Source organism: Rhinopithecus roxellana, chromosome 5 (genome assembly GCF_007565055.1).
Source record: "Rhinopithecus roxellana isolate Shanxi Qingling chromosome 5, ASM756505v1, whole genome shotgun sequence".
Classification (NCBI taxonomy): domain Eukaryota; kingdom Metazoa; phylum Chordata; class Mammalia; order Primates; family Cercopithecidae; genus Rhinopithecus; species Rhinopithecus roxellana.
In genome coordinates this window covers 110,233,614-110,261,501 of record NC_044553.1, presented here as the reverse complement: position 1 = coordinate 110,261,501, position 27,888 = coordinate 110,233,614, and the positions used below count along the sequence as shown (strand labels likewise).

Below are 27,888 nucleotides of genomic sequence, written 5' to 3'. Positions count from 1 at the left end.
GGGAGTTACCCGATTTTCCAGGTGTTGTGTGTCTCAGTTCCCCTGGCTAGGAAAAGGGATACCCTTCCCCTTGCGCTTCCCAGGTGAGGCGATGCCTCACCCTGCTTCAGCCCTCGCTGGTCAGGCTGCAGCAGCTGACCAGCACCGATTGTCCGGCACTCCCTAGTGAGATGACCCCAGTACCTCAGTTGAAGATGCAGAAATCACCGGTCTTCTGTGTCGCTAGCGCTGGGAGTTGGAGACTGGAGCTGTTCCTATTCGGCCATCTTGCTCCGCCCCCCAGTATTGTAATATATTATGCATAATTATTTTATTTTACAATATGTCTTACTGTAGGAAATTCAAAAATTGGGTAAGTTCTTTAATTTATAGGGTTAGGAATAGATTTTTCTTAGAAATGTGTAGTTACAGTAGAGAGCCTTGAGATACAACTACCATACATTTTTTACCCTGATTTTTAAGTGTATAATTTAATAAATTTTGGGATATACATAACACCATGGAACCATCACCATGATCAAGATAGTGAACAAATTTATCACCTCAAAAGTTTGCTCATCTACTGTATCCTTGCTGATTTTCTCTTGTCTCACCAGTTTTTGAGAGAGGATATTGAAATCTCTGATTTTAATTGTGGGTTTGTCTTCATGTAGTTTTCAGTTGTATTATTTGCTGTATAAATGTGTCTTAGTATGTTTTTGTGTTGCTTCAGAAGAACACCTGAGGCTGGTTAATTTATAAAGAAAATACATCTCTTTAGTTCACAGTTCTGCTAGCTGGAAGGTTTAAGATTGAGCACATAGTGAGGTCCTCACGGTGCTTCTGCTCATGGCAGAAAGTGAAGAGGAGCTGGTGCATGGAGAGATCACATGGTGAGAGAGGAAGCAAGAGAGTGAAGAGGGAGGTGCTAGGCTCATTTTAACCAGCAGCTCTCATGGGAACTAATAGAGGAAGGACTCACCGCTCCACCAAGGAAGGGCCTTTATCTAATCGTAAGGCATCCACCCCCATGACACAATAACCTCCCAGTATGCCCCACCTCCAACATTAGGGATCAAATTTTAATATGAAATTTGGAGTGGACAAACATCCACGGTATAGCAAATGCTAAGGATTGTTAGGTTTTCTTAATTGGCCCCTGTAGTATTATTATTACCATGAAATGACCTACTTTATCCCTGTCCATATTCTTTGCTCTGAAATTTACCTGGTCTATTATTAATATAGCCATTTCAGCTTTCTTTTCTGTTGTGTTATGATGGTATATCATTTTCTGTCATCGTACTTTTAACTTTATACTTTTAACCTATGTATTGTACATTTGCATGTATTTTTTTGGTCAGTATGTAGAAGTTAACAGCACTGTGATGAAGCTGCTGATACTCTCAAGCCCTTGTCACCTATGGGTGTGGAAGCTACTTGAAACTAAGGACTTCTCGTTCTGAGCATTATCTTCCCTTTGATCTTGGTTTGAAAGATTGATGTTATTTGTGATATAAGGTATTACTGTTACTCTATTACTAAAATATTTTCTAAGGATGAAGCTGATACTAGTCACGTTGCTATATTTGAAATCTGAGAATTCTGAGAAAACACCTTTCATTACAAGGCATGGTTCAGTACCACTGAATCATTCCTTGTTGCAGTATTGAGCTCAGACCTTCCTTATTCTTCACAGCATGATAAATTAGTAACCTTTTTGAACTGTGGGCTTTCCTTTGAGTCATCTGTTAAACCTCACATTAGATCAGAAAGGAACATCAGAATCTGCAAAAGAAGGTTTTACTTCATTCATCATTGCCACCTACCAGAAAACTGATGGAGTATTTGTAATTGTCACTGAGTGGCGGGGGCACAGATGGTGAACTGTCATCCTTATCAGTGGATGGCTTTTCTCTTCTGCATGGTGTCTGTTTCACAGTATTTCATTAGCTTTATTTTTCTTATCTGTCCCTTTAAACAATATAACAAATAAATTGTCACTGATAAAAATATAAGTATATCCTATATCTGTGGAAAGGGACCTTAGCAGAGTTGAGTCTTTTGTATAATTAAAATGACATATTTATTTTCAAAAGTTGTCATTGCCATATATGTTTCAAGTGATGCAGTCACAAATGATGCATAAATAATAAATGATGTGTAAATGATAAAAAGCCATTGCATTTCAGATTTTCAGATTTTCTCAAATCTACTGTTGGACAGAATTTTAAACTTTAATATAATGGAACTGTCAGTCTTTTTCTTTTATTTTTTAAAGCATTTCTTGAGCACTTGCTTGTGTAATCTCTGTTAGGCCAGGTGCTAGGGAAACATAGGTAAATGATGTCATGTGAGCCCATCTCTGACAAATTTCACAGTTTCTTGAATCTCTAAACACACTCATTTTTATATGAATTAAGTAATTTTTCTCTTGTCTTCATTTTTGAATAGTGCTTGAATACTATCCGTGGATACTTTATTTGATATGACTAATACCATCCGAGACATTAGTAATTACAATCAGCTTTAAAGAGTTCCTCTATGTACTTTCTGGAACATAATATGTTGGAATGTTTTCTTGGATGAGTGATCATCTATGAAAAGAACAGTTTACTACAGATTCCTTTGGTCTTAGTCTGAATAAAACCCTGTCCCCAGAGAATCATTCCTCCTTAACTTAAGCAGTTAGCATAAGCCCTTGATACATAGTAGGTTTTGAATTAAATATTAGTGAATTGAGCTAAAACCCTAACTTATTATCTTCAGTATGCTGTATCTATGGGGATGTTATACGAAATATGTGATGAAGTGCTGTCTAAAAATGCCCTTTGTTTTTAGGTGAGTGTTCCTTTATTTTTCCTTTCTTTCATCTGTTTCTCTGTCTTGTTCTCCCAATTTTCCTTCTTCTTTGTCTTCCAGATACCTTGATCTCTTTCCTGCCCTCCTATACCTTCCTCACCTTTTACTTCTCTCACCCTCTTCATCATCCAGAGAAACAAGAAATACAAGTTTTAACCCTTCAGTCCCTCACCCCTTCCCAGTTTGGGTAGAAGGCAGTGAGGGAGTATTATAAATGCTTCCTATGTATCTTATTTGTTGTCGTGCTGGGCAGGCTTAAAACGGTGGTATACTTAATAATATTTTTAAATGTGAGGAAAAAAATGGATTTTTCAATAAACTGATAAAATTGGATTTTAGATTCCGAAGTTCATAAAGTGTAGACTGAGACTGAGAGGAAAATGTTTTTTCAAATGACATGTGAAAACCATTGCACTAATTTTTTATGTATTTAGATTTGTAACTTGGTTTCCACCCTGGTCTTGAAAATAAACTGTAAAGAAATAAGCGTCTTAAGACATTGAACTTTTATTGAAAAAAAGCTCTGATTTTCTAATAAAAAATTTTGTATTACTGTAATTAAGCTTTGGATCCTTTTTTTCCTTTAAATCCTTTTGATCTAGGAAGAAAAATATCTTTGAATATTCTAAATTCTATTGTTATGTTTTAAAATAATGGGAAGGAGATTATTTGCTTCATTGTGCCACATTTTATGGAATGTGTTTGAGGCAACACTTGACAGAACTCTAAAAATGGCAGCTTAATAAAATTCTATGTTGTGTCATTTATATTTCCTGCCTATTCTGTTTTTAGAACTTTTATTTTTTCCCAAAGATCATGAACCTATCGGTCAGTATTTTCTCCCCATCTCTCTTAAAAAATAGGAAATATGGGAACCTTTAGGAGGAGTCTGATAGACTTTCAAGGTCATAAACTTGAGTATGAATTATTTCAGAGAATACAGTAAATTGTGTTAGGAAAACCAGAGCTTTGGTCTAGTATGCCATAAAAGGTAATTAAAAGTATAAAAAGGGTGTAAACTTTGATGAGATCATGTCTGCATATGTATTCATTTCTTTATATACATTATTAGTATTTTAAACTATAGCAGTGTTGTTTAAAATTTTACAGGTGTGACTTAAAAACTAGACTTAAAATTTTATTGTGTATGTGGAATTAGCCACCGTAATTAACTTTTGGGCTTGTTACATTGATTTTTAGAATATTAGGGAAGGGGGACTTTAGAATTTATTATGTAATCCCTTACTAATTAGGAAACTGATGCCTAAAGAAGTCAGTCTGTTATGAGTTGCAGACTTTATCTTGGTGTGGATTTCTTGACTCACAGTTTAGTGCTGCTTCTACTGCATCAAGCTGCTTTTCTATGCCTAAAATAAAAACAGTGTCTCTGTTAAGGCTTAATTAGAATTAACAGTATGAAATATGGTCAACTAAGACTAATTTCTGATTATCTTAGTTGGAGATAGGAATTGTATTATGCAGGATTTAGTGAGGCTAGAAGTTGCATTTTAAAAATTATATTAGGAAGGAAGGAGATCCAGGCACCTTTTGGGAAGATTTTTACTGTGATTCACATTTTGAAAATGAGTAAGTAAATCTTAACTACTGAGTCTCACAGGGTATATCTTTGCTTTTACTTGTGCCTGTGACATAATAATTAGCTTTGAGAGTAGATACAAAAAGATGAGGGATGTCTATACAACAGATAACTGTACAACAACTATAACCTTATGCAAATTGACCCTCTTTACTTGAAAGATACTGCTTTTTCTTCCATTTCCTTAATAACATTAATTTTTTAATAAAGTACTTATTAATATATATTATAGAAGATTGAAGCAAAAGCAAAGTAATGCCTGCTGTATTAACATTTTGATCTAATTATTTTCTTTTTGTGCCCAAATATATAAAACTCATACATTTATATATAAACTGCATTGCATAGATTTGAATCCAGAATTTTTATTTAACATTATACAATGAAAATTTTAATATAATTAATGTTGTTTAAAATTAAATTTATATAGTATCTCAATACATGTGCCAAAACTTATGTAATTAATTTCCCACTGCTGATACTTTGTTGTAAATCTCACTGCAGTGAATATCTTTATAGAGAAATCTTTTTGTACATCTCTATTTCATTATGGTAATTGTTCAGAAATAAAATTATTTAAAGTACCTTTTTTTGACTGAGCACTTACTAAATATTAAATGGACTGGGGTATACTAGTTGACTGTTTAGCAAGGTAGATGGTTATGAAATGTGACTATAGAACAGAGGCATGTATACCAGTATCCAAAGACCTCCATCTTTTTGATGGCTAGAGCTGTAGATGACTTGAAGAGAATAGAATTTGAAATAAAAGGAGGTAAAATTTCTGTTTTTTCCTGATCCCAGCCAGTGTAGGCTGGGTGAAGGAAGTGGGGTGTTAAGGAAGGATGCCATCAAGGCTTAGGACCCAAAGGTTGCATTCTAAGGTTCTGAGCCGAGCTCAAATCACAGCAGGAATCTCGGGCAATAAGTAGGGAGAAGAAGAAATTAAGAAACCTAGTTTTGGCTAGGCACAGTGGTTCACACCCGTATTCCCAGCACTTTGGGAGGCCGAGGCGGGTGGATCACCTGAGATAAGGAGTTCGACACCAGCCTGGCCAACATGGCGAAACCCCGACTCTACTAAAAATACAAAAATTGGCCGGATGCGGTGGCTCACGCCTATAATCCCAGCACTTTGGGAGGTCGAGGCGGGCAGATCACAAGGTCAGGAGATCGAGACCACGGTGAAACGCTGTCTCTGCTAAAAATACAAAAAATTAGCCGGGCGTGGTGGCAGGCGCCTGTAGTCCCAGCTGCTCGGGAGGCTGAGGCAGGAGTATGGCGTGAACCCGGGAGGTGGAGCTTGCAGTGAGCAGAGATCACGCCACTGCACTCCAGCCTGGGGGACAGAGCAAGACTCCGTCTCAAAAAAAAAAAAAAAAGTACAAAAATTAGCCAGGCGTGGTGGCGGACTCCTGTAATCCCAGCTACTCTGGAGGCTGAGGCAGGAGAATCACTTGAACCCAGGAGGCGGAGGTTGTAGTGAGCCGAGATCGTGCCACTGCACTCCAGCCTGGGTGACAGAGTGGGACTCCGTCTCAAAAAAAAAAAAAAAAAGCCAGTTTCATGGAATGGACTACTCACCCCTGAGGACAGAGTGAAGAGTGCTGCATGCCCAAGTATAGAAGCGATCAAGTGTTTTGATTCTGGACCTAGAGCAGCAAGAGTAATTTCAGAACCTACAAGTTAGTGTATAGATCCTGCTAGTGTTCTTTGTATCAGCAGATTTTGCTATGGAATTAGGGGAAGGGCATTAGAACCTTCATTTCAAAGTAGCTCCAGAAAGCAGAGCCTAACCCTTTTTTGTCAGCATTGTTACTTAGAAGGTTCAGCTTCTGCATCTTTCTGTAATTGCCAGTTAAATTTTGTCCTGTTCTATAGCCTCAGGCATAAGAGAACCAGGCAAGAAAGCGACGAGGTCAATACAAATATATCACCTCTTCTTTCAGTAAAGCATGTCCTTATTAATTTTACTTTTTTGCAGAAGATTGTTTTCTCCTATCCTTATAACAAATTTCAAACTTGCAGTATAGTATATGCTTTCAGCACTTGAATAGTGCACAAATGTGTTAATTTCATTTTAAGTTCAGATCTTAGACGCTTGAGAGATATAAATATTATAATTTTATTTACTTATTTGGCAAGCCAAACATGGAATTTTAAGATTCATATGTATATATTATTTTTCTCTACAAAATGACTATTTTGTAAACTAATTATTATGGTGAATTTAAAACATACATAATAGTATGATGAACCTCCAATTACTCATCATACAACCTTGCAGTGATAAACTTGTGGTAAATCCTGCCGCGTTGACATTCCATCCACTCTCCGTAACTACTATCTTGAAGTCAATTCCTGATAGCATTTCATTATGGCTATTTTTTATGGAGATTTTCTTTCTGCTTCTGAAAGTAATACATGCTTATTATAAAAGAGGAAATTTAAAACTTGTCACAATCATCTAGTGAGAAATTTTAATTTTTGCCTTTTCTTATGTTACCTTATGCGTGCTAATGTATACATGTAAATACACACAAAATATATATCATGTATAAAACTTTTCTGCATAATTGTATTAGGGAAAGGTCTAAGCTGCTATAAAAGCACCAAAATACAGTGATTTTAAGAACAAAGAAATTTATTTTTTACAGTACAGTTCTGAGGTAAGCAGACTAGGTTTTCAGGGTCGCTTTATGTGACATGTTTTTTCAGGGACCCATCTTCTGTCTTTACCATCTCCTCAGGTATGCCCTCCCTTCATGATCAGAGCTGTTGTTACAGGCTCTTTTCTGTTGCAATTTGCAGAAAGGGAAGACCTTAAAACACCGAGTATGCATTCGTTTTCCATTAATGAGTACTCAGTCACATGGTCACCGCAAGCTACAAGAGGGACTGGGAAATTCAGTTCATAGTAAAAGACTTATGTGACTTGCTATAAAGCTCTATTACTATGGAATCTGGTGCAGTGCAATATTTTCTTTGTCCTCTTTATTTCCTCCCTTGTAGACACATGAACCTAGAGTCTTAGACTCAGGTTTGATCCATTTGGTAAGACTATAATTGGTTGAGTTCTTTCATCAAGATGAACATATTGTTTGATTGTTTTTTCTTTTTGTGGTATTGACGTATCAGCTATTGACACTTAGTACCTAGATCCACTAATTCATAGATATGGTGATATTCCAATTGTGCATTTCATTTTCATTTATTATTTGTAATACATTTATAAAGAAATGGTTCCCTCATCTACTATTTGGTTACTGAGTACAGTTTGTATATGTGTATGTAAGTCAGTACACATTTTTTATTATTTATCAGTTTTCAAGATAACAAACTAGTTTCCTGTTATCCTCCAAAGTTATCTGATTGGTGTGTGTGGTGTGTGTGTGTGTGTGTGTGTGTATAGATAAATTATGAACTGATGGATTTAAATATTTTTAATGGGTTTCAGTCATTTTTTTTTGTAGTTTTCCTGTTTGAATCTCAAATTATGCCATCTTTTCTTCAGTGAGAGTCTTTTTGAGTTTTTTGAGTTTGTTTTCAAGTCCTTTTGAAATGAGCCCAGTCGAATTTGATAGTTGCCTTGCTACCCAGTTTACAAGGTGTTAGACTTATTATCAGCCATTTTGGTAAGAAACTCTGCTTACTTTTACTGGGAAATGATATTTCAAGACCATAATCAGAGATACTCATTGCAGTATGGGTTGATCATTGTGAACAGAATTAGAAAATGAAGAAATGAAATATGTGTATAGGTGTGTGTCTATTCAACCTCTTCTGTATTGCAGCCTGTATCTCTTTTCTTCCATACCAAATATCAGGTTCTCAAGGAGAGCGGAGATGATAGAATTATAATATAACCACATTTACTCCATCCTGCCCAACACATGCAACAGTCTTAGAATAACATTACTAATAGTACCACCATCAGTGTAATTACCGAGAACAGTTTAAAATTCTTTTCATATGTTTTCCCCATTCTCCCCATCTTTTAAAAAGAGTAACATGGTGATAAATCTGAGACACCAGTATTATATACTGGATTCTTTAGCTTTTATCCCTAGTTTAGTTTCAGTTCTATAAGTATATGTGTAATGTTCACCAGTAGTCCCTGTCCATGTCTCTCCTGTCATTTTTCTTTTCTGAGACATGTTCTGAGGAATCATGTAGATTCCTTAGAAAGGTTTATGAGAGAACAACAGAAATCAATATCTTAAAAACTCAATAAGGTTTATGAGAATAATATTCTCTAGGTTTTTAAAATGTTGGTAATAATTTGTGCTTATTTTGCTTGAAAGTTAATTTTACTAGGTAGAAAATCTTTAGCTTATATTTCTTTCTTGATGATGCTAAATACATTATTTTCTTTTGGCATAAAATGTTGCTGTCAAAAAGTCTGACGATAATCCAGTTTTTTTCCTTGTAAGTCACTTGTTCTTTTCCCCCTAAATGCTGAAATAATTTTTTATTTAAGGCCCAGAAATTTTAATAGGATAAGTCAGTATTAGCCTCTCAAGGTCAGTATTTTCGAGTGTATGGTGTACTCTTTCAGTATTTATATTCTTCACTTGATCTTAGCCAAAAGGCCGAAAAGCGATTCTTTTTATATTCTTGAAAGTTTTATTGGATTAAGGTTTTTAATATTTGATCTATTCTCTTGCTTTGGTTTACTTTGTCAAGAACTCCTATTATCTTGATCTCATCTTTGCTCCTCTTCAGTATTTCCATTTACTTTCAAATCATTTTTATTTTTTTACTGAAAAAATTGTATCCTTTTTATTTACGTTTTGAGGCATTATTTGTTGTGTTTATTTACTCTTATACATCTTCTGTTTTGTTTTTATTTCTTAAATGATTTCTTTCATTGCAATCTTTTTTTGAGTTTTAAGACCTAATTATTGAGTTTTTAAGATATTGATTTCTGTTGTTCTCTCATGCCTTATATCATTTTTTGTATGTGTTTCAGCTTATTTTGAAATAGAAAGTTACGTTTTGACCTGTGCATACATTTTTTTGGTATGATTTGTTGTTGTTTGTAAGGTTGCTATTCTACTTGTTTTCTTCTGATAACTTTGGCATTTGACCTTGATACTTTTCTCTTGCTAATTTTTACGTGGAATTATTTTTATGAAACTTTTAGAAGGACATGTTTTAGGGTAGCCATTCTAACTTCATAGAGATCCCTCTTATACTATGTTTGTGAAAAATGCAGTGGCTTGAGTTCTGCGGTTTCCTGGTTCTGTTTTCTTATTCTGCTTTTAGCTAGGCATTGTTTTCCTCTTTGTCTCTATTATCCCTAGTTTGTCCAATTTAAATTTCTTTCCCAGCAGTTTCTCCCATGAGAGCCCTCTCCTGGAAGGGAGCCCTGGTGGCTTATTTCCAGAGTCATAAGGGCTACCCTCCACTAGTCAGATCAGACCTTCTTAATGCAAGGACCATTTACTCACCTCCTCTTGAAGGGTCAGAGCCCCTCTCACTTTCAAAGGCTGTTCTCAAATTAGGCTGTTAACTCTCCAGTGAATAACTGTTCCTTTTTTAGGGTTCTTATGTTCTGATATTCATTATTCATCCTGATGTTTCCCTCTAATTTCTCTTGCAGACACTGAAACGCTACTTATCTGATGGTAGTTTGTCCACACTCACTTCTGTTTGGGGGTTGTGGGAATACCTTGTTACTTAGTATGGTTGTAAATATTTTTCATAGGTTTTGCTTTAATATCTAATTGCTCTTTATGTTTTTATATGGAGATTCAGTGAATTCAAAGTTCTGCTACCACTGCCACCATCTTCTCAGAATCTTCTTTTATAATCTCAATCTGTTACCAGACTGGAGTGCAGTGGTACAATCATGGCTCACTGTGATTTCAACTTCCTGGACTCATGTGATCCTCCTGCCTCAGCCTCCCATGGAGCTGGGACCACAGGTGCACGCCATGATGTCCTGCTGATATTTTGTAGAGATGGGGTTTTTCCATGTTGCCCAGGTTGATCTCGAACTCCTGGGCTCAAGCGATCCAACCCACCTCTGCCTCCCGAAGTGCTGGGATTATAGGTATGAGCCCCCGCACCCAACCTTTAATAAGGATTTTAATGACTATTACTTCTTCATAGAAATACACTGTAATTTACTAAACCACTCCCTCAATGTTGAAAACCCTTCTTTTTATGTGCTTTCCATCTTCAGAAACCATGTCAAAACTTTGTTCCTGTGTAACACTGTAGTTATTTTAATGGAAAGATAGATGATTATTACTCTTTTATCATCAAAAAGTGATCTCTCTCTTAGAAAAAGCAAAAGCATAATGCAAACCATTAAAAGTTAGTATGTAAAGACTTGAAATGTGTTTATAGAAAGGAACAGAAGAAACATCCTAAGTCACAGAAAACAAAATGCAGACAAATGGTCAAGCATACTAATACCAGTATTTTAGTTAACTAATCAACAGATTAGAAACAAAACAGGAACACCACATACTGGCAAACCACTTGTGGGGACATAAATTAATTCCCATTTTGATTATTCAGTTTGAGAGTACTTATCAAAAGTCTTAAAATATGTGTAATCTGTGGCCCAGGTTTTTCATTTCTGTGATTTGATCATAAAGGAATAATTGACTATTTGTTTAAATTTGAGTTATAGGAATATTTTGTTGTACTATTTATGACATTGAAAAATTAAAAATTATCCAGATATGTAACAATAAGGCATTAGGCAAAATAGGTATATTCATGAAATGGAATAGCTTACATCTATTAGCTTATGTTGTAGGATATTATTTAATGGAAAGAATATATAGCTATATCAAATATAGCAAATTTAAAAATTTTATAAATGGGATAACCTATTTTTATAAAACTATATGTACAAAGAACGATGTCCAGAAGAATATACTTCAAAACATTAGTTTTTTTCTAGTTATTAGAAATATTTTAATCTTAATTTTTATTTATATATTTTTTCTGTAATTAATACATTTTTGTGTTAAGAAAAAGTTTACTATTAAGTCAAATAAAAACATATGCTCATTTGTCTCTGGTTTGAGATTTTAAAAATGTTAACATTAATATGAATGCCTGATGTATGTAGTTTTGTATGTGAATATGTGTGTAAAGGTGTTGTCTATAACAAAGGTATGATTCTTGATAGTTCTAGATAGAGTCTGAGTTTTTTTGCATAGTGACTGCATTTGTGTATAAGTTTCCTTAGTGGTTTCTGTTAGATATGTAAATAACATTTATATACAACTGAAAATAGTGTAATTTGGACCTTTCACAAAACTGAAGATATCATTTAGAATATTTCTTTTCCTTAGTGCAGTGATCAAATCACATGTCGGAGACTAGCCTGCATGAGCAGCATGGCAGGAGGGAATATGGAGTAGTAAAAAACCTTGATCTTGTAAAGTCAGTCAGTCGCAGTTTTGATCTTGAGCTTTGTGACCATGGGCATTATACCAAACTTCTTTGAGGTTTGCATCTATAAACATCTGTGTGTGTTAACCATCTGTGAAATGTAAACATACTACCACCTGCTTTATGGGGTTGTGAAGATGATAGGAAATAATATGTGTACTTGATCCAGTCCTTTGCTAATCACATAGTAAGTGTTCAATAAATGGTAGTATGGATGATGCTTTCATATATGACTTGCTTTGTTCCATATGTCTTTGGGAGATAATGAGAAGAGGGTTTTCTCCCCCGCCACTCGCTGTGTTCTTTCTTTGAAAAGAAGGACCTGGGTTATTTTAAGTTTTTTATGTGTGTATACTTACTACTTAAATCATTGCTTTGCGTTAGTGCTACCGTATAAAGGTATAGTATACCATAGGCCTAGTTTATCAAAGAAAATAATTGCTTCTACAGTGAAAGAACATTTTCTTCATTTGACTGTGGGGTTTTTGTTTTTTGTTGTTGTTGCTTGTTTTTTGTTGGTAGGTTCATAATTTGGAAAGTGAGCACAATTCTATAGCTCAAATCTACTTCCAGCCATATCTCTAAGGTAGTCAAGAATGTGGATTCCCTAATCACCCTGTCTGGGTTTAAATTTAGGCTCTGTCACTTTACTAGCTGCAAATCACTCAGTCATGGTTTTGGCCTTCCAACTTTGAAAAAGTTAACTTTGTGTCCAAGTTTTCTCATAGTTAAAATGAGGATAATAAAAATATATACCTTCTAAGTATGTTCTAAGTATAGTTGTAAGGACGAGATGAATGATATTATATAAAGTACTTAGCTCAATGTATCTTGTGTAATAAGGGCTGAAAAATACTATTAGTTGTTATTACATTAACTCTCTTTTTATTTATCTAACACATACTTACTGAGTGCTTGCCATGTGCCAGGCACAGTTCTAGACATAGAAACATCAATGAACAAAACAGACAAAGTCATTGCCCTTGGGAAACTTATGTTTGAGGACGGAAATTGAAAATGAATATGTAATACTAGGCAGTGATGTGAAACAAGTCTTATGAAGAAACATAAAATAAGGAGATGGCAAATAATAGAGGGTGTTAAGACTGAGCATTCATTTTGGTCAAGACCACGCAAATACCCAAGAGAATATTCTTGGCCAAGGGAAAAACATATAGAGCCCGGAGGCAGTAACGTTTCTGATGAATGTGGAGAACAACAAGAGGACCACTGTGAGTGTAGTTTTAGTAAAGAAAGAAGAGAATGGTAGATGAGATCAGAGAGATCAATGACTCAGCCTTGTAGGTCATGGTGAGCAATTTGGATTTACCCTAAGTGTGATGAGAATGTAAGTTTTGATAAAAGGAATGATGTGATTTGACTGTTGTTGTAAAAAAATAAGTGGCCATTTTTATAGAGAAAAGACCTATGGGGTCAAATTAGAAACTGTGAGACCAGAGGCTATTGCAGTAATATAAATGAATGCTGATAGTGACTTAGAGCAGGTGAGGGTGGTAGGGAGAAGTGGTTGAATTGGGGATATATATGAAAGGAGAACTGATAGGATTTGCTAATGTATTGGATGTGAGCAATTATGCAAATGATGGTATCATTTACTGAAATAGAGAACACTCTCAGAAGAACAATTTGATGTATATAAGGAACATAAGAGTTTTGTTGTAGACATGTTATTTTTGAAATGCTGATTGTGGAAATGTTCCACCTAATTGGAGAGTTTGAGGAGACTTTTTTTTTTTAAGACAGTCTTGCTTTGTTGCCCAGGCTGGACTGCAGTGGCGCGATGTCGGCTCATTGCAACCTTCGCCTCCTGGGTTCAAGCGATTTTTCTGCCTCAGCCTCCCAGGTAGCTGGGATTACAGGTATGTACAGGCATATACCACCATGCCTGGCTAATTTTTGTATTTTTAGTAGAGACGGGAGTCTACCATGTTGGCCAGTCTGGTCTCGAATTCCTGCCCTCAAGTGATCCTCCCACCTTGGCTTCCCAAAGTGCTGGGATTACAGGTGTGAGCCACTGTACCTGGCCGAGGAGACTTTTTTTTTTTTTTTTTTTTTTGAGACCGAGTCTCGCTCTTGTTGCCCAGGGTGGAGTGCAATGGCGTGATCTCGGCTCCCCACAACTTCAGCCTCCCGGGTTCAAGCAATTCGAGGAGACATTTTTATGCAGGTGAATAGAGTTCAGGAGAGAGGTCAGAACTAGAGTTAAAAATTTGAGAATTTACTGTGTATGAATAATATTTCAAGTTACTGCATTAAATGAGTGAGTTTGGATAGAGAAGAAGAAAGCTCTGAGTATAGCTCTGGCATGCTTTAACATTTAGAGGTCAAGAAGAGGAAAAGGACCCAACAAAGAAGACTTAGAAGGAGCAGCCAGTGAGTTAGAAGGACAATGTGATACCAGGAAACCAAGTGACGGAGGAGTCTCGGGTAGGAGGAAATGATCTATAGGACTAAAGTTGCAAGAAAATATAAGAACTGAACATTGGCCACTGGTGTTACTGACTTTGACAAGGAAAATTTGTAGATTGGTAAGGGTGGTAAGGGCAAAAGCTGGACTAAAATGAGTTTAGGAGTGAATGGGAGTGAAGGAAGTAGAGGCAAAATACACTTTGTTTCAACAAATTTTGGTACAAAAGGGTAGTAGCCGAATGGAGACATATGAACAAGAATCCTTTTGAGATGATTTAAATAGAAACAGGAAAACTGATGATCCGGATAAGAGGAGAAATAACTATAAAAATGCAAGACAAGGATTGGGATTCAGTGTATATTGGAGGACTTGCTCTTAGATAGGAACATGTGTTCATATATTACAACAGGAGGGAAGAGAGTGTACAGGCACATATGCAGATTGTTTGACACATTTAGCTGTGGGAGTGTGTGGAAGCTCGTCTGAATAATGCTATTTTCTTTAATCAAATAAACATGATCATGAACTGAGAGATGGGGTTAGGAGATGAGGGATATTGGAGATTTAAGGAGAGAGTCTAAAATAATTTTTAGCAAGGCGAGTGTGTAGATTAACTAATGTAAGGTTGCTTGACTACCTGGGAATACTAGAGGCCACTTGAGGTGTAATTTCATAAATTTAAAGTTTGTAATTATAGCCACATTAATCTGCTTCAGACATAGGCTCAGAATAGGGAGAGAGTTGGATTTAGGGTTGGGATTTTGCCATGCATGTATGAAAGAACAAAGGGGGAAAAGAGTTGAGCTCAGGCAACAGAATGATTATAGTGATAGGCCATAAAATCTAAGATGGATAAGGAGGGGAACTTGACCAAACACTGTGTGCTCTCGCTGAACCAAAGCTTTGCTGTCGATACCCACATCACTTTCTCATCTCTAGGATGTGTTTTCTGAGATGACCTCCTTTTTCCTTTCTGCAGCCTTATCCCACTCCCAGCCCAAACACATACTTACCTAATATCTGTATGTTCACATTTTATCCTTTCTTCAAGGGATAGCAAATATGGTGCTTCCTTCCTGAAGTTTCCCCCACTTTCCCCCTAGTGAACAGTGATCCTGTTTCCCTCTTTGAGTTATTACAGTACTCTAAATCTCCAATTGACTTGGTATTATAGATGGCATTATAGTTTTGTGTATATATTTTACCTTTCCTACTCTACTTGTGTGATATCATGGTAGGGATTATGTCCATGTATCCTTAGTATTAGGCACAACTGATATGCAATGAAGTGAAGTCAGTGGTGTAAAAATCTTAAAACAGTTTCTTCAACGTTTTCCAAAACAATTGTAGAAACCAGTGTATTACAGAGATTACTTTTAGTTTTATCAAATGTCTTATACTCACTGTAGTCTATAGCAATCCTATGTTACATTTAAAAAATCATTCTCATTATTATTATTTTATTTATTTATCTTGCAGGAGCATCTTTCCTTGAAGAAGTATATTATTGACATTGTGGTTGAAAGTACAGCTCCAGCAGAGACTTTGAAAGATGGAGAAGAGCGGCAAAAAAATAAAAAAAAAGCCAAAAAGATAAAAGCCCGGATGAACTTCAGGTACCTTAAATACCCTTAAAAACAAAAGAAAAATTCTTAGCGATGTATCTTTTAATGTAAATCCAAGGAAGACAAAAAAAGTTTAAAGTTGTTTGCTTCGTGAAAGCCTTGGAAATAACACTGATGAGCCTAATTTATAGCCACTTTCCTTGATTGAGAAAGAAAACTGCATATCGATCTAAAGCCCTTGCTTTCACCTGTTAAGAGCTCTTCTTATAATTGGATGGCAAAGCTCTGCCAAACTTGTGCCTCCTCCAGCATACAATAGTATGTTTAAGTATGTGTAAACCAAGCCTATTTTTCTTTCCAACTATTGATTTTTAAATGAAGTATCAAAGAAAATCAATAGCAATCAACAAATAGAAGTCTACTGGCTGTAGTGTCAAATCCCATGACTAGGCTTAATCAATTTGGTTGCCTGTCACAACAAGAAAAAGTTCAAGAAATATCTTAAAATGGAAAGTGAGTTGTCAGACCTGTAGTTTATCATCAACCTCCAAAGTGTCATCTGAAGATCGGACAGCTGTGTAGTACATCATTACCTCACAAGCTTTGAGTGTCATCTGATGACGAATGAGTCCGGTTGAAGGACACAGAGATAGCTCTTCTTTAGTAGATAATCCTTTGCTGTTCGAGGGCAACTATTCTGAATATGTCCTTATACTTTTATTACTAAGTGTCTCAAAGATGGAGAAGCTTGACCCATGGGATTATAGGAATATAGAATGTACAATAATGGTGAATAGTGCAGTTATCTCTCTGTAATTTTGATGGTAAGATCATGATCGATCTAGGTTTCTATTTCAACTTACATAATCAGTGATAACTTCAGAGTGCCGATTTAATCAAAGAATAGAAAAGGCTTTTTTGATTTTAGTTTTTGAAGTTAGTCCAGATTTCTCAGAATAGTTTTACAGTGTATTTTAGGGCATTACTGACCTTCGTTTCTAGTTTATGCTAAGAACTTGCAGACCTCCTGATACTTTTGAATGTAGTAAGGGCCTGTTCTTTGAACCTGTCTATTTTTAATGTTCACATTCCCTTGGTGATCACCCAGTTTCTGTGGCTATAAATACCTCTACTTGCCAATGACTACCAATTTTATATCTTCAGCTTTACTCAAACTTAGTATGTCCAAAACAAACCTGCTCTTTCCTCTTGCCACAAAAAACCTACCTCATTTCATAGTCTTCTCTATATCAGCAAATGAATACTTTATTCCAGTTGCTTAGGCCAAAACCACTGAAGTCATCCTTGATCTGTCTTTCTCCTACACCTCACATCCAATCTAACTGCAAATGTTAGCTTTACTTTAAGCATATATTCAGAATTTGACGAAGTCTCTCTAACTTCACTGCTTTCCCGTGATCCAAGCTTCAATCATCTCTTACCTGGATTGTTACAGTAGCCTTCTGACTAGTCTCCTTGTTTCTGCCCTTGTATATTCTAAACACTTCAGCCACAGCGGACCTGTTAAAATGTAACTGAGAGCCTGTCACTGCTCTTGTCAAAACCTCAAGGATTTTATAGTTCAGGTTTCCTCTTCCTAGAAGGTTCTTCTCTTCTCACATACATCCATACAGTTGACTTCCTCACCTCCTTCAAGTCTTTGATCAGATGTCACCTTATCAATGAAGCTGCTTTTGAGGACCTTATTTTTTTTTTTAATGTAACTAATGCTTTGTTTTTTAAGGAAAATCTTAAAAATGTAAGTAACCATGGGAAAAATACTTTTATCTTCTAATATTTTGCCATCTGTGTCCATTCTGTGCATATTAACTGTATCTATTGACTTTTTTCATTGATGTATGATTTATTTAAGTGCAATGTGGCAATGTCAAAAACAAACTGTTTTGAGTTTTGAAAAATGTAGATAGTCATACAATCCATACCCCTATCAAGATTTAGAACATTTTCATTGCCCCATAAAGTTTTTTGTTCCTCTCTGCAGTCGGTCTTCCACCACTCCTGGCCTGAGGCAACCACTGATATGCTTTCTATAATTGGAGATTACTTTTTCCAGTTCAAGAAATTTATATAAATGACATCCACTCTTTTGCAGCTGGCTTCTTTTTTTTTTTTTTAACTGATTATACTGTTTTTGAGATTTATCTGTGTTGATGTGTATATGTAATTTCTTCCCTTTTTATTGCTGACTATATCCATTGTATGGATATACTGCATTCTACTGATAGACATTTAGATTTCCAATCTGGGACATTTATAAATAAAACTCCTTTAAAGTCTTTGGGTGAACAAATATTTTTATTTCTCTTCGGTAAATACCTACAAGTAGAATTGTCAAACTGTTTTCCATAAACCATAAAATGGTTGTGCCATTTTATACTCCCATTAGCAATCTGAGAATTCCAGGTCCTTCACATTCTTGCCAATATTTGTTATTATTAGTTTTTAAAATTTTAGTTTAGTTCTAGTGGGAATGTAGTGGTATCTCATTGTTGTTCTAATTTGCACTTCCCCAGTGACTAACACATATATTGATCATCTTTTCATATCCTTTAAAACTGTTCAGTATTTTCCTTTATGAAGTATCCCAATTTTAAAAAATGGGCTGTCATTTTATTAGTCATTTATATATTCTGACTGCAAGTTATTGGACAGATATATGTACTGAGATGTCTTTTCTCTCATTCTGGAGCTTACATATACATTTTCTTTATAATAGCTTTTGATAAGCAAAAGTTTTAATTTTAATAATATCTGCTTTATCAGTATTTTTCTTTTATGTCTAGTGCTTTCTGGATATGCCTAAGAGATCTTTGCCTGTTCAAAGGTCAAAAGATACTCTATCATATTTTTTTATAAAGATTTGTAATTTTAGCTTTTGCATTTAGGCTTATAGTCCATTTAAAATAAATTAGTAGGCATGATATAAAGTATAGGTCCAGGTTTATTTTTCTATAGATAGCGTGCTCTACTATCATTTTTGGAAATATTTTTCTTTTCCATATGTCTTAGCACCTTGATTTTTAAAAATCTTATCATATATGTGTGATTCTGTTCTGGACTATATCGCATTCCATTGATGTCTAATTTTTCTGTTTTGAAACCTTGATAAAAATATGAATCTGCCCTATTAGTTTGAATATATTTCTGGATTCTCAGTTCAGTTCTATTTCATTGATAAGTTTATCTTTAAACTATCTTGATTTCTCTAGCTTTGTAGAAAGTCTTCAAATAATGTAGAAGTCCTTCAACTTTGTTTTCTTTTTTGAGCTTGTTTTGCTCATCTCAGGACTTTGCAATTTTTGTATAAATATTAGGATCAGTTTTTTACTTTCTTTTGTTGTTGTTGTAATTGATTTTATTTTTTAAAAAATTTATTTTACTGTAAGTCCCAGGATGCATGTGCAAAATGTGCAGGTTTGTTACATAGGTAAACCTGTGCCATGGTGGTTTGCTGCAGCTATCAACCCATCACCTAGATATTAAGCCCAGCATGCATTAGCTATTTGTCCTGATGCTCTCCCTCCTCTCAAACCCTGACAGGCCCCGGTGTGTTTTGTTCCCCTCCCTGTGTCCATATGTTCTCATTGTTCAGTTCCCACTTGTGAGTGAGAACATGCGGTCTTTGGTTTTCAGTTTCTGCATTAGTTCGCTGAGGATGATGGCTTCTAGCTCCATCCATGTTCCTGCAAAGGATGTGATCTCATTACTTTTTATGACTGTATAGTATTCCATGGTGTATATGTACCACATTTTCTTTATTCAGTCGATCATTGATGGGCATTTGGGTTGGTTCCATGTCTTTGCTATTGTGAATAGTGCTGCAACAAACATATGTGTCCGTGTATCTTTATAATACAATGATTTATATTACTTTGGGTATATACCCAGTAATGGGATTGCTAGATCAAATGGTGTTTCTGGTTCTAGGTCCTTGAGGAATCCCCACACTGTCTTCCACAATGGTTGAACTAATTTACATTTCCACCAACAGTGTAAACGCGTTCCTGTTTCTTCACAGCCTCGCCAGCATTGTTTTTTTCTTAACTTATTAATAATCGCCATTCTGACTGGCATGAGATGGTATCTCATTGTGGTTTTGATTTGCATTTCTCTAATGATCACTGATGTTGACCTTTTTTTAATATATGTTTGTTGGCCACATAAATGTCTTCTTTTGAGAAGTGTCTGTTAATGTCCTTGGCCTACTTTTTGATGAGATTGTTTTTTCTTCTTGTAAATTTGTTTCTTGTAAATTCTAGATATTAGACCTTTGTCAGATGGGTAGATTGCAAATTTTTCCTCCCATTCTGTAGGTTGCCTGTCTGCTCTTAAGATAGTTTGTTTTGCTATGCAGAAGCTCTTTAGTTTAATTAGATCTCATTTGTCAATTTTAGCTTTTTTTTGCAATTGCTTTTGGTGATTTCATCATAAAATTTTTGCCCATGCCTGTATCCTGAATGGTACTGCCTGTGTTTTCTTCTAGGGTTTTTATGGTTTTGAGTTTTGGGTTTTACATTTAAGTTAGTTTTTTACTTTCTGAAATAAGAAAGCCTGTTGGGATTTTGATTAGGATTGCATTGAAGCTATAGCTTAGCTTGGTAATAACTGACATTGTGATAGTATTTTATTGGGTCTACCAATTCGTGATTATGGTATATTCTCTGCATTTCCTTAGAGCTTCTTTATAAAATTTCAGTAATGTTTTGTGATTTTTAGTGTATGTTACACATGGAATATCATTTAAAATGTTACTTCGTTTTCATTTTTACTTGTTTCTTGCTAGTTTATAGAAACAATTTATTTTTGCATATTAACCTTATATCCCGGAACATTGCCAGATTGACTTATAAGCTCTAATTAGTTTTTTTTTGGTAAATTTATAAGATTTTTAATGTACATGAACATGGTATCTGGGAGTGAAAAGTTTTATTTCTTAGTTTCCAATTTGTATACTGTTTTTACTATCATACTACCCTGTCTTGTACCCTCAGTAAAATACAGAACAGAAGCCTTCATCCTGATCTTAGGGAGAAAGCAGTTTTTCACCATTAAGGGATGATGTTAGCTGTAGTTTGTTTTTGTTTTTATTTTTTTAAAATGCTTTTTATCAGATTAAGGAAGCTTTCTTCTATTCCTAGTTTCTTGAGAGTTTTCTTCATAGATTGATGTTCCATGTTTTTGCTATTGTAAATACTGCCTTGATGACCATATGACTGTATGTCTTTTTTTTTTCCCCCTAGAGAAGGGAGGGAGCACACCTTTTAAATTATTTGTTTATTATTTTTTAAAATTTTTATTTTAGGTTCAAGGGTATTTGGGCAACTTTACTACATAAGTTAATTGTATGTCACAGGATATTTGCTGTATAGATTATTTTGTCATCCAGGTAATAAGCATAGTACCTGATAGGTAGTTTTTTGATCTCCAACATCCTTGCACCCTCCACCCTCAAGTGGGCCCCGGTGTCTGATGTTTCATTCTTTGTGTCCATGTGTATTCAGTGTTTTCACTCCCACTTACGAGAACATGTAGTATTTGGTTTTCTGTTCCTGCATTAGTTTGCTTAGAATAATGACCTCCAGCTCCATCCATATTGCTGCAAAGCATACGACCTCATTTTTTTTTTAGAGTTGCCTGTTATTCCATGATACATATGTACCGCATTTTCTTTGTCTGCTCTCCCATTGGTGGGCATTTAGGTTGATTCCATGTCTTTGCCATTATGAATAGTGCTGCAATGAACATAGATATACATGTGTCTTCGTGGTAGAAAGATTTATATTCCTATGGGTATATACCCAATAATGGAATTGCTGGGTCAAATGGTTGTTCTGTTTTACTTTCTTTGAGAAATCTCCAGACTGCTCTGCACAATAATGGAATAATTTACATTCCCACCAACAGTATATAAGCATTCCCTGTTTTCCACAGCCTCACTAGCATCTATTATTTTTCGACTTTTTAAATAATAGCCATTCTGACTCGTATAAGATGGTATCTAATTAGGGTTTTGATTTCCATTTCTCTAATGAATAGTGATGTTAAGCATTCTTTCATATGCTTGTTGACCATGTGTTTGTCTTCCTAAAAATGTGTCTGTTCAGGTTGGGTGTGGTGGCTCGCGCCTATAATCCCAATGCTTTGGGAGGCTGTGGCAAGAGGATTGTTTTAGGCCAGGAGTTTGACATCAGCCTGGGCAATATAGCAAGACCCTGTTTCTACAAAAAATGAAAAAGTTAGCAGTGCATGGTGGCATCCCCTGTGGTCCCAGCTTCTCAGGAGGCTGAGGCAAGAGGATCATTTGAGTCTGGGAGGTTGAGACTGCAGTGAGCTCTGGTTGTACCACTGTACTCCAGCCTGAGCAACAGAGCAAGACCCTGACTTAAAAAAAAAAAATGTATCTGTAATATCCTTTGGCCACTTTTTAATGAGGTTGGTTTTTTGCTTGTAAATTTGTTTAAGTTCCTTATAAGTTCTGAATATTAAACCTTTGTCAGATTCATGGTTTGCAAATATTTTCTCCCAGTACGTAGGTTGTCTGTTTACTCTGTTAATATTTTCTTTCCTTGTGTGGAAACTCTTTATTTTAAATAGGTCTCATTTGTCAATTTTTTTGGTTGCAATTGTTTTTGGCTACTTCATCATGAAATATTTACCAGATCCTGTTTCCAGAATGGTATTTTCTAGGCTATCTTCTAGGGCTTTTATAGTTTGAAGTTTCACATTTAAGTTACTTAATCCGTCTTGAGTTGATTATTGTAAATGGTGTAAATAAGAGGTTCAGTTTTAGCTTCTGCATATGGCTAACCGGTTACCCCAGCACCATTTAATGAATAGAAATTCCTTTCCCCACTGCTTGTTCTTGTCAACTTTGTCAAAGATGAGATGGTTGCAAGTGTGTGGCATTTTTTCTGCACACTCTTTCTGTTCCATTCATCTATGTTTCTATTTTTGTATCAGTACCATGCTGTTCTGGTTCATAGCCTTGTAAAGTATAGTTTGAAGTTGGGTAATGTGATGTCTTCAGCTTTGTTCTTTTACATAGGATTGCTCTGGCTACTGGGGCTCTTTTTGGTTCCATATGAGTTTTTAAATGGTTTTTTCTAATTTTGTTAAGAATATCATTGGTAGTTTGATGGGAATAGCATTGAATCTATAAATTGCTTTGAGCAGTATGGCCGTGTTAACAATAGATTCTCTCCATGAGCATGGAATATTTTTGCCTTTGTTTATGTCATCTCTGATTTCTTTGACCAGTGTTTTATAATTCTTGTAGGCATCTTTCAACTCCATGGTTAGCTGCATTTCTAGGTATTTTATTCTTTTTGTGGCTATTGTGAATGGGATTGCATTCTTGAATTGGCTCTCAGCTTGGATGTTGGTGTGTAGAAATGCCACTGATTTTTGTACATTGATTTTATATCCTGAAATGGTGCTGAAGTTGTTTATCAGATCTAGGAATTTGGGAATAGAAACTGTGGGGTTTTCTAGGGATGGAATCATATCATCAGCAAACAGAGATAGTTTGAGTTCCTCTCTTCCTATTTGGATGCCTTTTATTCATTATTTTGCCTTATTGCTCTGGCTAGGACTTCCAGTACTATGCTGAATAGGAGTGGTGATAGTGGAAAACCTGTTTTGTTCCATTTCTCAAGGGGAATACTTCTAGCTTTTGCCTGTTCAGTATGATATTGGCTGTGTGTTTGACATATATGGTTCTAATTATTTTGAGGCATATTCCTTTTCTGCCAAGTTTGTTGAAGGTTTTTAACATGCAGGGATGTTGAATTTTATTGAAAGTCTTTCCTGCATCTATTTAGATGATCATATGGTTTTTGTTTTTAGTTTTGTGTATGGGTGAATCCTATTTATTGATTTGTGTTTGTTGACCAACCTTGCATCCCAGGGATAAAGTCTGTTTGATCATGGTGAGTTAGTTTTTTGAAGTGTTGCTGGGTTTGGTTTGCTAGTATTTTCTTGAGGATTTTTGTATGCATGTTCATCATGAATAATGGCCTGTGTTTTTTTTTTTTTTTTTTTTTTTTTGAGACAGAGCCTTGCTCTGTCTTGTCTCCTCCCCTCCCCTCCCCTCCCCTCCCCTCTCCTCTCTCCTCTCTCCTCTCTCCTCTCCTCTTCCCTTTTCTTTTCTTTTCTTTTCTTTTCTTTTCTTTTCTTTTCTTTTCTTTTCTTTTCTCCATCCCTTTACTTTGAACCTGTGGCTATCACTAGTTGTGAGATGGGTCCATTGAAGACAGCATATGGTTAGGTCTTGCTTCTTTATCCACCCTGCCACTCCACCTTTTAATTGGGGGCATTATTCTCATTTACATTTAAAGTTAATATTGATACATGCAGATCTGATCTTGTCATGTTGTTAGCTGGTTATTATGCAGACTTGATTGTGCAGTTGCTTTATAGTGTTAGTGGCCTACATATTTAAGTGTCTTTGTTTGTTTTTTGGGCCATAACAGTCTTTTCTATTTCCACTATATATAAGGACTTTTTTTAAGGCAGGTCTGTGGTAATGAATCCCCTTAACATTTGCTTGTCTGAAAAATATCTTATTTCTCCTTCTCTTATGAGGCTTAGTTTTTCTAGATTTAAAGTTCTTGGTTGGAATTTTTGTTAATAATGCTGAATATGCACCTCCAATCTCTTCTGCCTTGTAGTGTTTCTGCTGAAAAATCCACTGTTAGCCTGATAAGGTTTACTTGTGGGGGACTGTCCCTTCTCTCTTGAGAAATTTTGTATACATACAAATGGATAATTCCTCCTTTCACTTTGAGCGTGGAGAGTCTGATAACTGTATGTCTTGTGCATAGTTGTCTTGTGTAGTGTCTCACAGGGCTTCTCTGAGTTTCTTGAATTTGAATGTTACTCTCTCTAGAGTTTGGGGAAATTTTCATGGATGATGTCCTCAAATATGTTTCCAGGTTGCTTGCTTTTTATCTCCTTCTCTTTCAGGGACATCAGTGAGTCATAGATTTAGTCTCTTTACATAACCCCATATTTCTCAGAGGTTTTGTTCCTTCTTCTTTTTTCTTTATTTTTGTCTGATTTAATTTGGAAAACTAGTCTTCATGATCTGAGATTTTCTTCCTCAGCTTGGTTGATTCTGCTCTTCATACTTGAGATTTCATTATGAAATTCTCAAAGTGCGTTTTTTTTTTGCCTCTATCAGATCAGTTTGGTTCTTTCTTAAAATGACTGTTTTGTCTCTCAGCTCCTGTATTATTTTGTATTTCTTAGAATCATTGGATTCAGTTCACGCTTTGTCCTGAATCTCGATGATCTTCATTCCTTTCCATCTTCTGAATTCTGTATCTGTCATTTCAGCCTGATTAAGAATCATTGCTGTTGTTAAGAATTAGTACTGTTGTTTTGAGGTAAGAAGACACTCTGGCTTTGAGTTACCATAGTTCTTGCACTAGTTCTTTCTCAGCTCTGTGAGCTGTTGTTTCTTTAATCTTTGAAGTTGCTATCCTTTTTCCTTTTATCTTCTTTGCTGCCCTTGGAGGTTTGATCATGGCATAAAGTGGATTCACTCAACCAGCTTTTTTTGCTAATGACATTCAGGCCTCCTGCAACCAGACCCAAAATCGTAAAAGAGTAAGCCACCTTGGTAGGACCTGGTGAGCCAGGCCAGGGAAAGCGGGATGCCTGAGTCAGGGACTTGTCGCACTCATATTTGCTGCCTGGTGGCCTTGCCAACCACTTCCAGATTTCTGCAAGTGTCTTTTTTGTAGAATGATTATTTTATTTGAGCTATATACCCTGTAATGGAATTGCTGGGTCAAATGGTAGCCCTGTTTTAAGTTCTTTGAGAAATCTTCAGACTGCTTTCCACAGTGGTTGAACTAATTTACATTCCCACAAACACTGTGTAAGCATTCTCTTTTCTCTGTAGCCTCACCAGAATCGGTTGTTATTTGACTTTGTGGTAATAGCCATTGTTAGTGGTATGAGATGGTATCTCATTGTGGGTTCTTTTGTTTGTTTTGTTTTGTTTTTTTGACAAAAAACTAGCTCTCTTGCCTAGGCTGGAGTGCATTGGCGTGATCTCGACTCGCTGCAAGTGCCACCTCTCGGGTTCACACCATTCTGCTGCTTCAGCCTCCTGAGTAGCTGGGACTACAGGTGCCCGCCACAGCACCCCGCTAATTTTTTGTTTTCCTATTTTTAGTAGAGACGGAGTTTCACCACGTTAGCCTGGATGATCTTGATCTCCTGACCTTGTGATCAACCCACCTTGGCCTCCCAAAGTGCTGGGCTCATTGTGGTTTTGATTTGCATTTCTCTGATGATTAGTGATGCTGAGCATTTTTTCATGTTTCTTGGCTACTTATATATCTTCTTTTGAGAAGTGTCTGTTCATGTCTTTTGTCTAGTTTTTAATGGGTTATTTTCTTTGATTTGTTTAAGTTCTCTATAGGTTCTAGATATTAGGCCTTTGTTGGATGCATAGTGTCTGAATTATCTTCTCCCATTCTGTTTGTTGTATCTTGGCTCGGCTGATAGTTTATTTTTATGTGCAGAATCTCTTTGATTTCATTATGTCCCACTTGTTGCTTATTCTTGTTTTTGTTGCAGTTGCTTTTAGGGACTTAGCCAAAAATTATTTGCCAATGGTGATGTTGGGAAAAGTATTTGCTAGGTTGTCTTCCAGAATTTTTGTAGCTTGAGGTCTTTTCAATCTTTAATTCATTTGAGTCAGTTTTGTATCTGGTGAAAAGTAGGGGCCCAGCTTCAATCTTCTGCATATGGCTATTCAGTTATTCCAGCACCATTTATCACATAGGGAATCCTTTTCCAATTGCCTGTTTTTATCTCCCTTGTTGAAGATGAGATGGTTGTAGATGGCTTTATTTCTGAGTTTTCTGTTCAGTTGGCCTGTGTGTCAGTTTTTGTACCAATACCAAGTTGTTTTGGTTACTGTGGCTTTATAGTATAGCTTGAAGTTGGGTAGTGTGATTCTCCAGCTTTATTCTTTTGCTTAGGATTGCTTTTGCTATTTGGGCTCTTTTTTGGTTCCATATGAATTTTAGAAACATTTTTTTCTAATTTTGTGAAGAATGACATTGGCAATTTGATAGGAATAGCATTATATCTGTAAATTGCTTTGGGCAGTGTAGCCATTTTTACCCTATTGACTCTTCCAATCCATGAGCATGGAATGTTTTTCCATTTGTTTGTGTAATCTGTATTTTTTTCCAGCAGTTTTGTAGTTGTTCTTTTAGAAGTCTTTCTCCTCCTTGGTTAGCTGTATTCTTAGGTATTTCATTTTTTGTGTGGCTATTATCAATGGGATTGTGTTCTTGATTTTACTCTCAGCCTGGATGTTGTTGGTATATAGCAATACTACTGATTTCCGTTCGTTGATTTTGTATTCTGAAACTTTACTAATGTCATTTATCAATTCTAGGAGCCCTTTGGCGGAGTCTTTACGATTTCCTAGGTGTAGAATCATATTGTCAGCAAAGAGAGGTAGTTTGATTTTGTTTCCTATTTGGATACCTTTTATTTCTTTCTCTTTTCTGATTGCCCTGGCTATGACTTCCTAGTTCTGTGTTGGATAGGAGTGGTGAGAGTGGCGTCCTTGTCTTGTTCCAGATCCAAGCAGAATGGTTCTAGCTTTTGTCCCTTCAGTATGATGCTGGCTGTGGGTGTGTCATAGATAGCTCTTATTATTATTATCATTATTACTATTTTTTCTGAGACGGTATCTCCCTCTGTCGCCCAGGCTGGAGTGTAATGGCACAATCTCGGCTCACTGAAACCTTGCCTTCCAGGTCCAAGTGATTCTTCTGCCTCAGCCTCCCGAGTAGCTGGAATTACAGGCACCTGCCACCACGCCCAGCTAATTTGTGTGTGTTTGTGTGTGTGTATGTATGTGTGTATGTATGTGTGTGTATACATATATATATATATATATATATATTTTTTTTTTTTTTTTTTTTTTTTTAGCAGAGACACGGGGTTCACCGTGTTGGCCAGGCTCGTCTTGAACTCCTGAC

General features: G+C 35.9%; 1 protein-coding gene across 4 annotated transcripts in view; it reads left to right on the top strand.

The window, feature by feature from the left end:
- The window catches only part of SCAPER (S-phase cyclin A associated protein in the ER), a 587,291-nt gene that overhangs the window by 239,687 nt on the left and 319,716 nt on the right, over nt 1-27,888 (top strand). For all 4 annotated transcript variants that reach the window (XM_030930958.1, XM_030930961.1, XM_030930960.1 and 1 more), the window contains one exon: nt 15,768-15,904. In XM_030930958.1, coding sequence (XP_030786818.1) covers nt 15,768-15,904 — 137 coding nt within the window. The remainder of the gene's footprint in view (nt 1-15,767; nt 15,905-27,888) is intronic.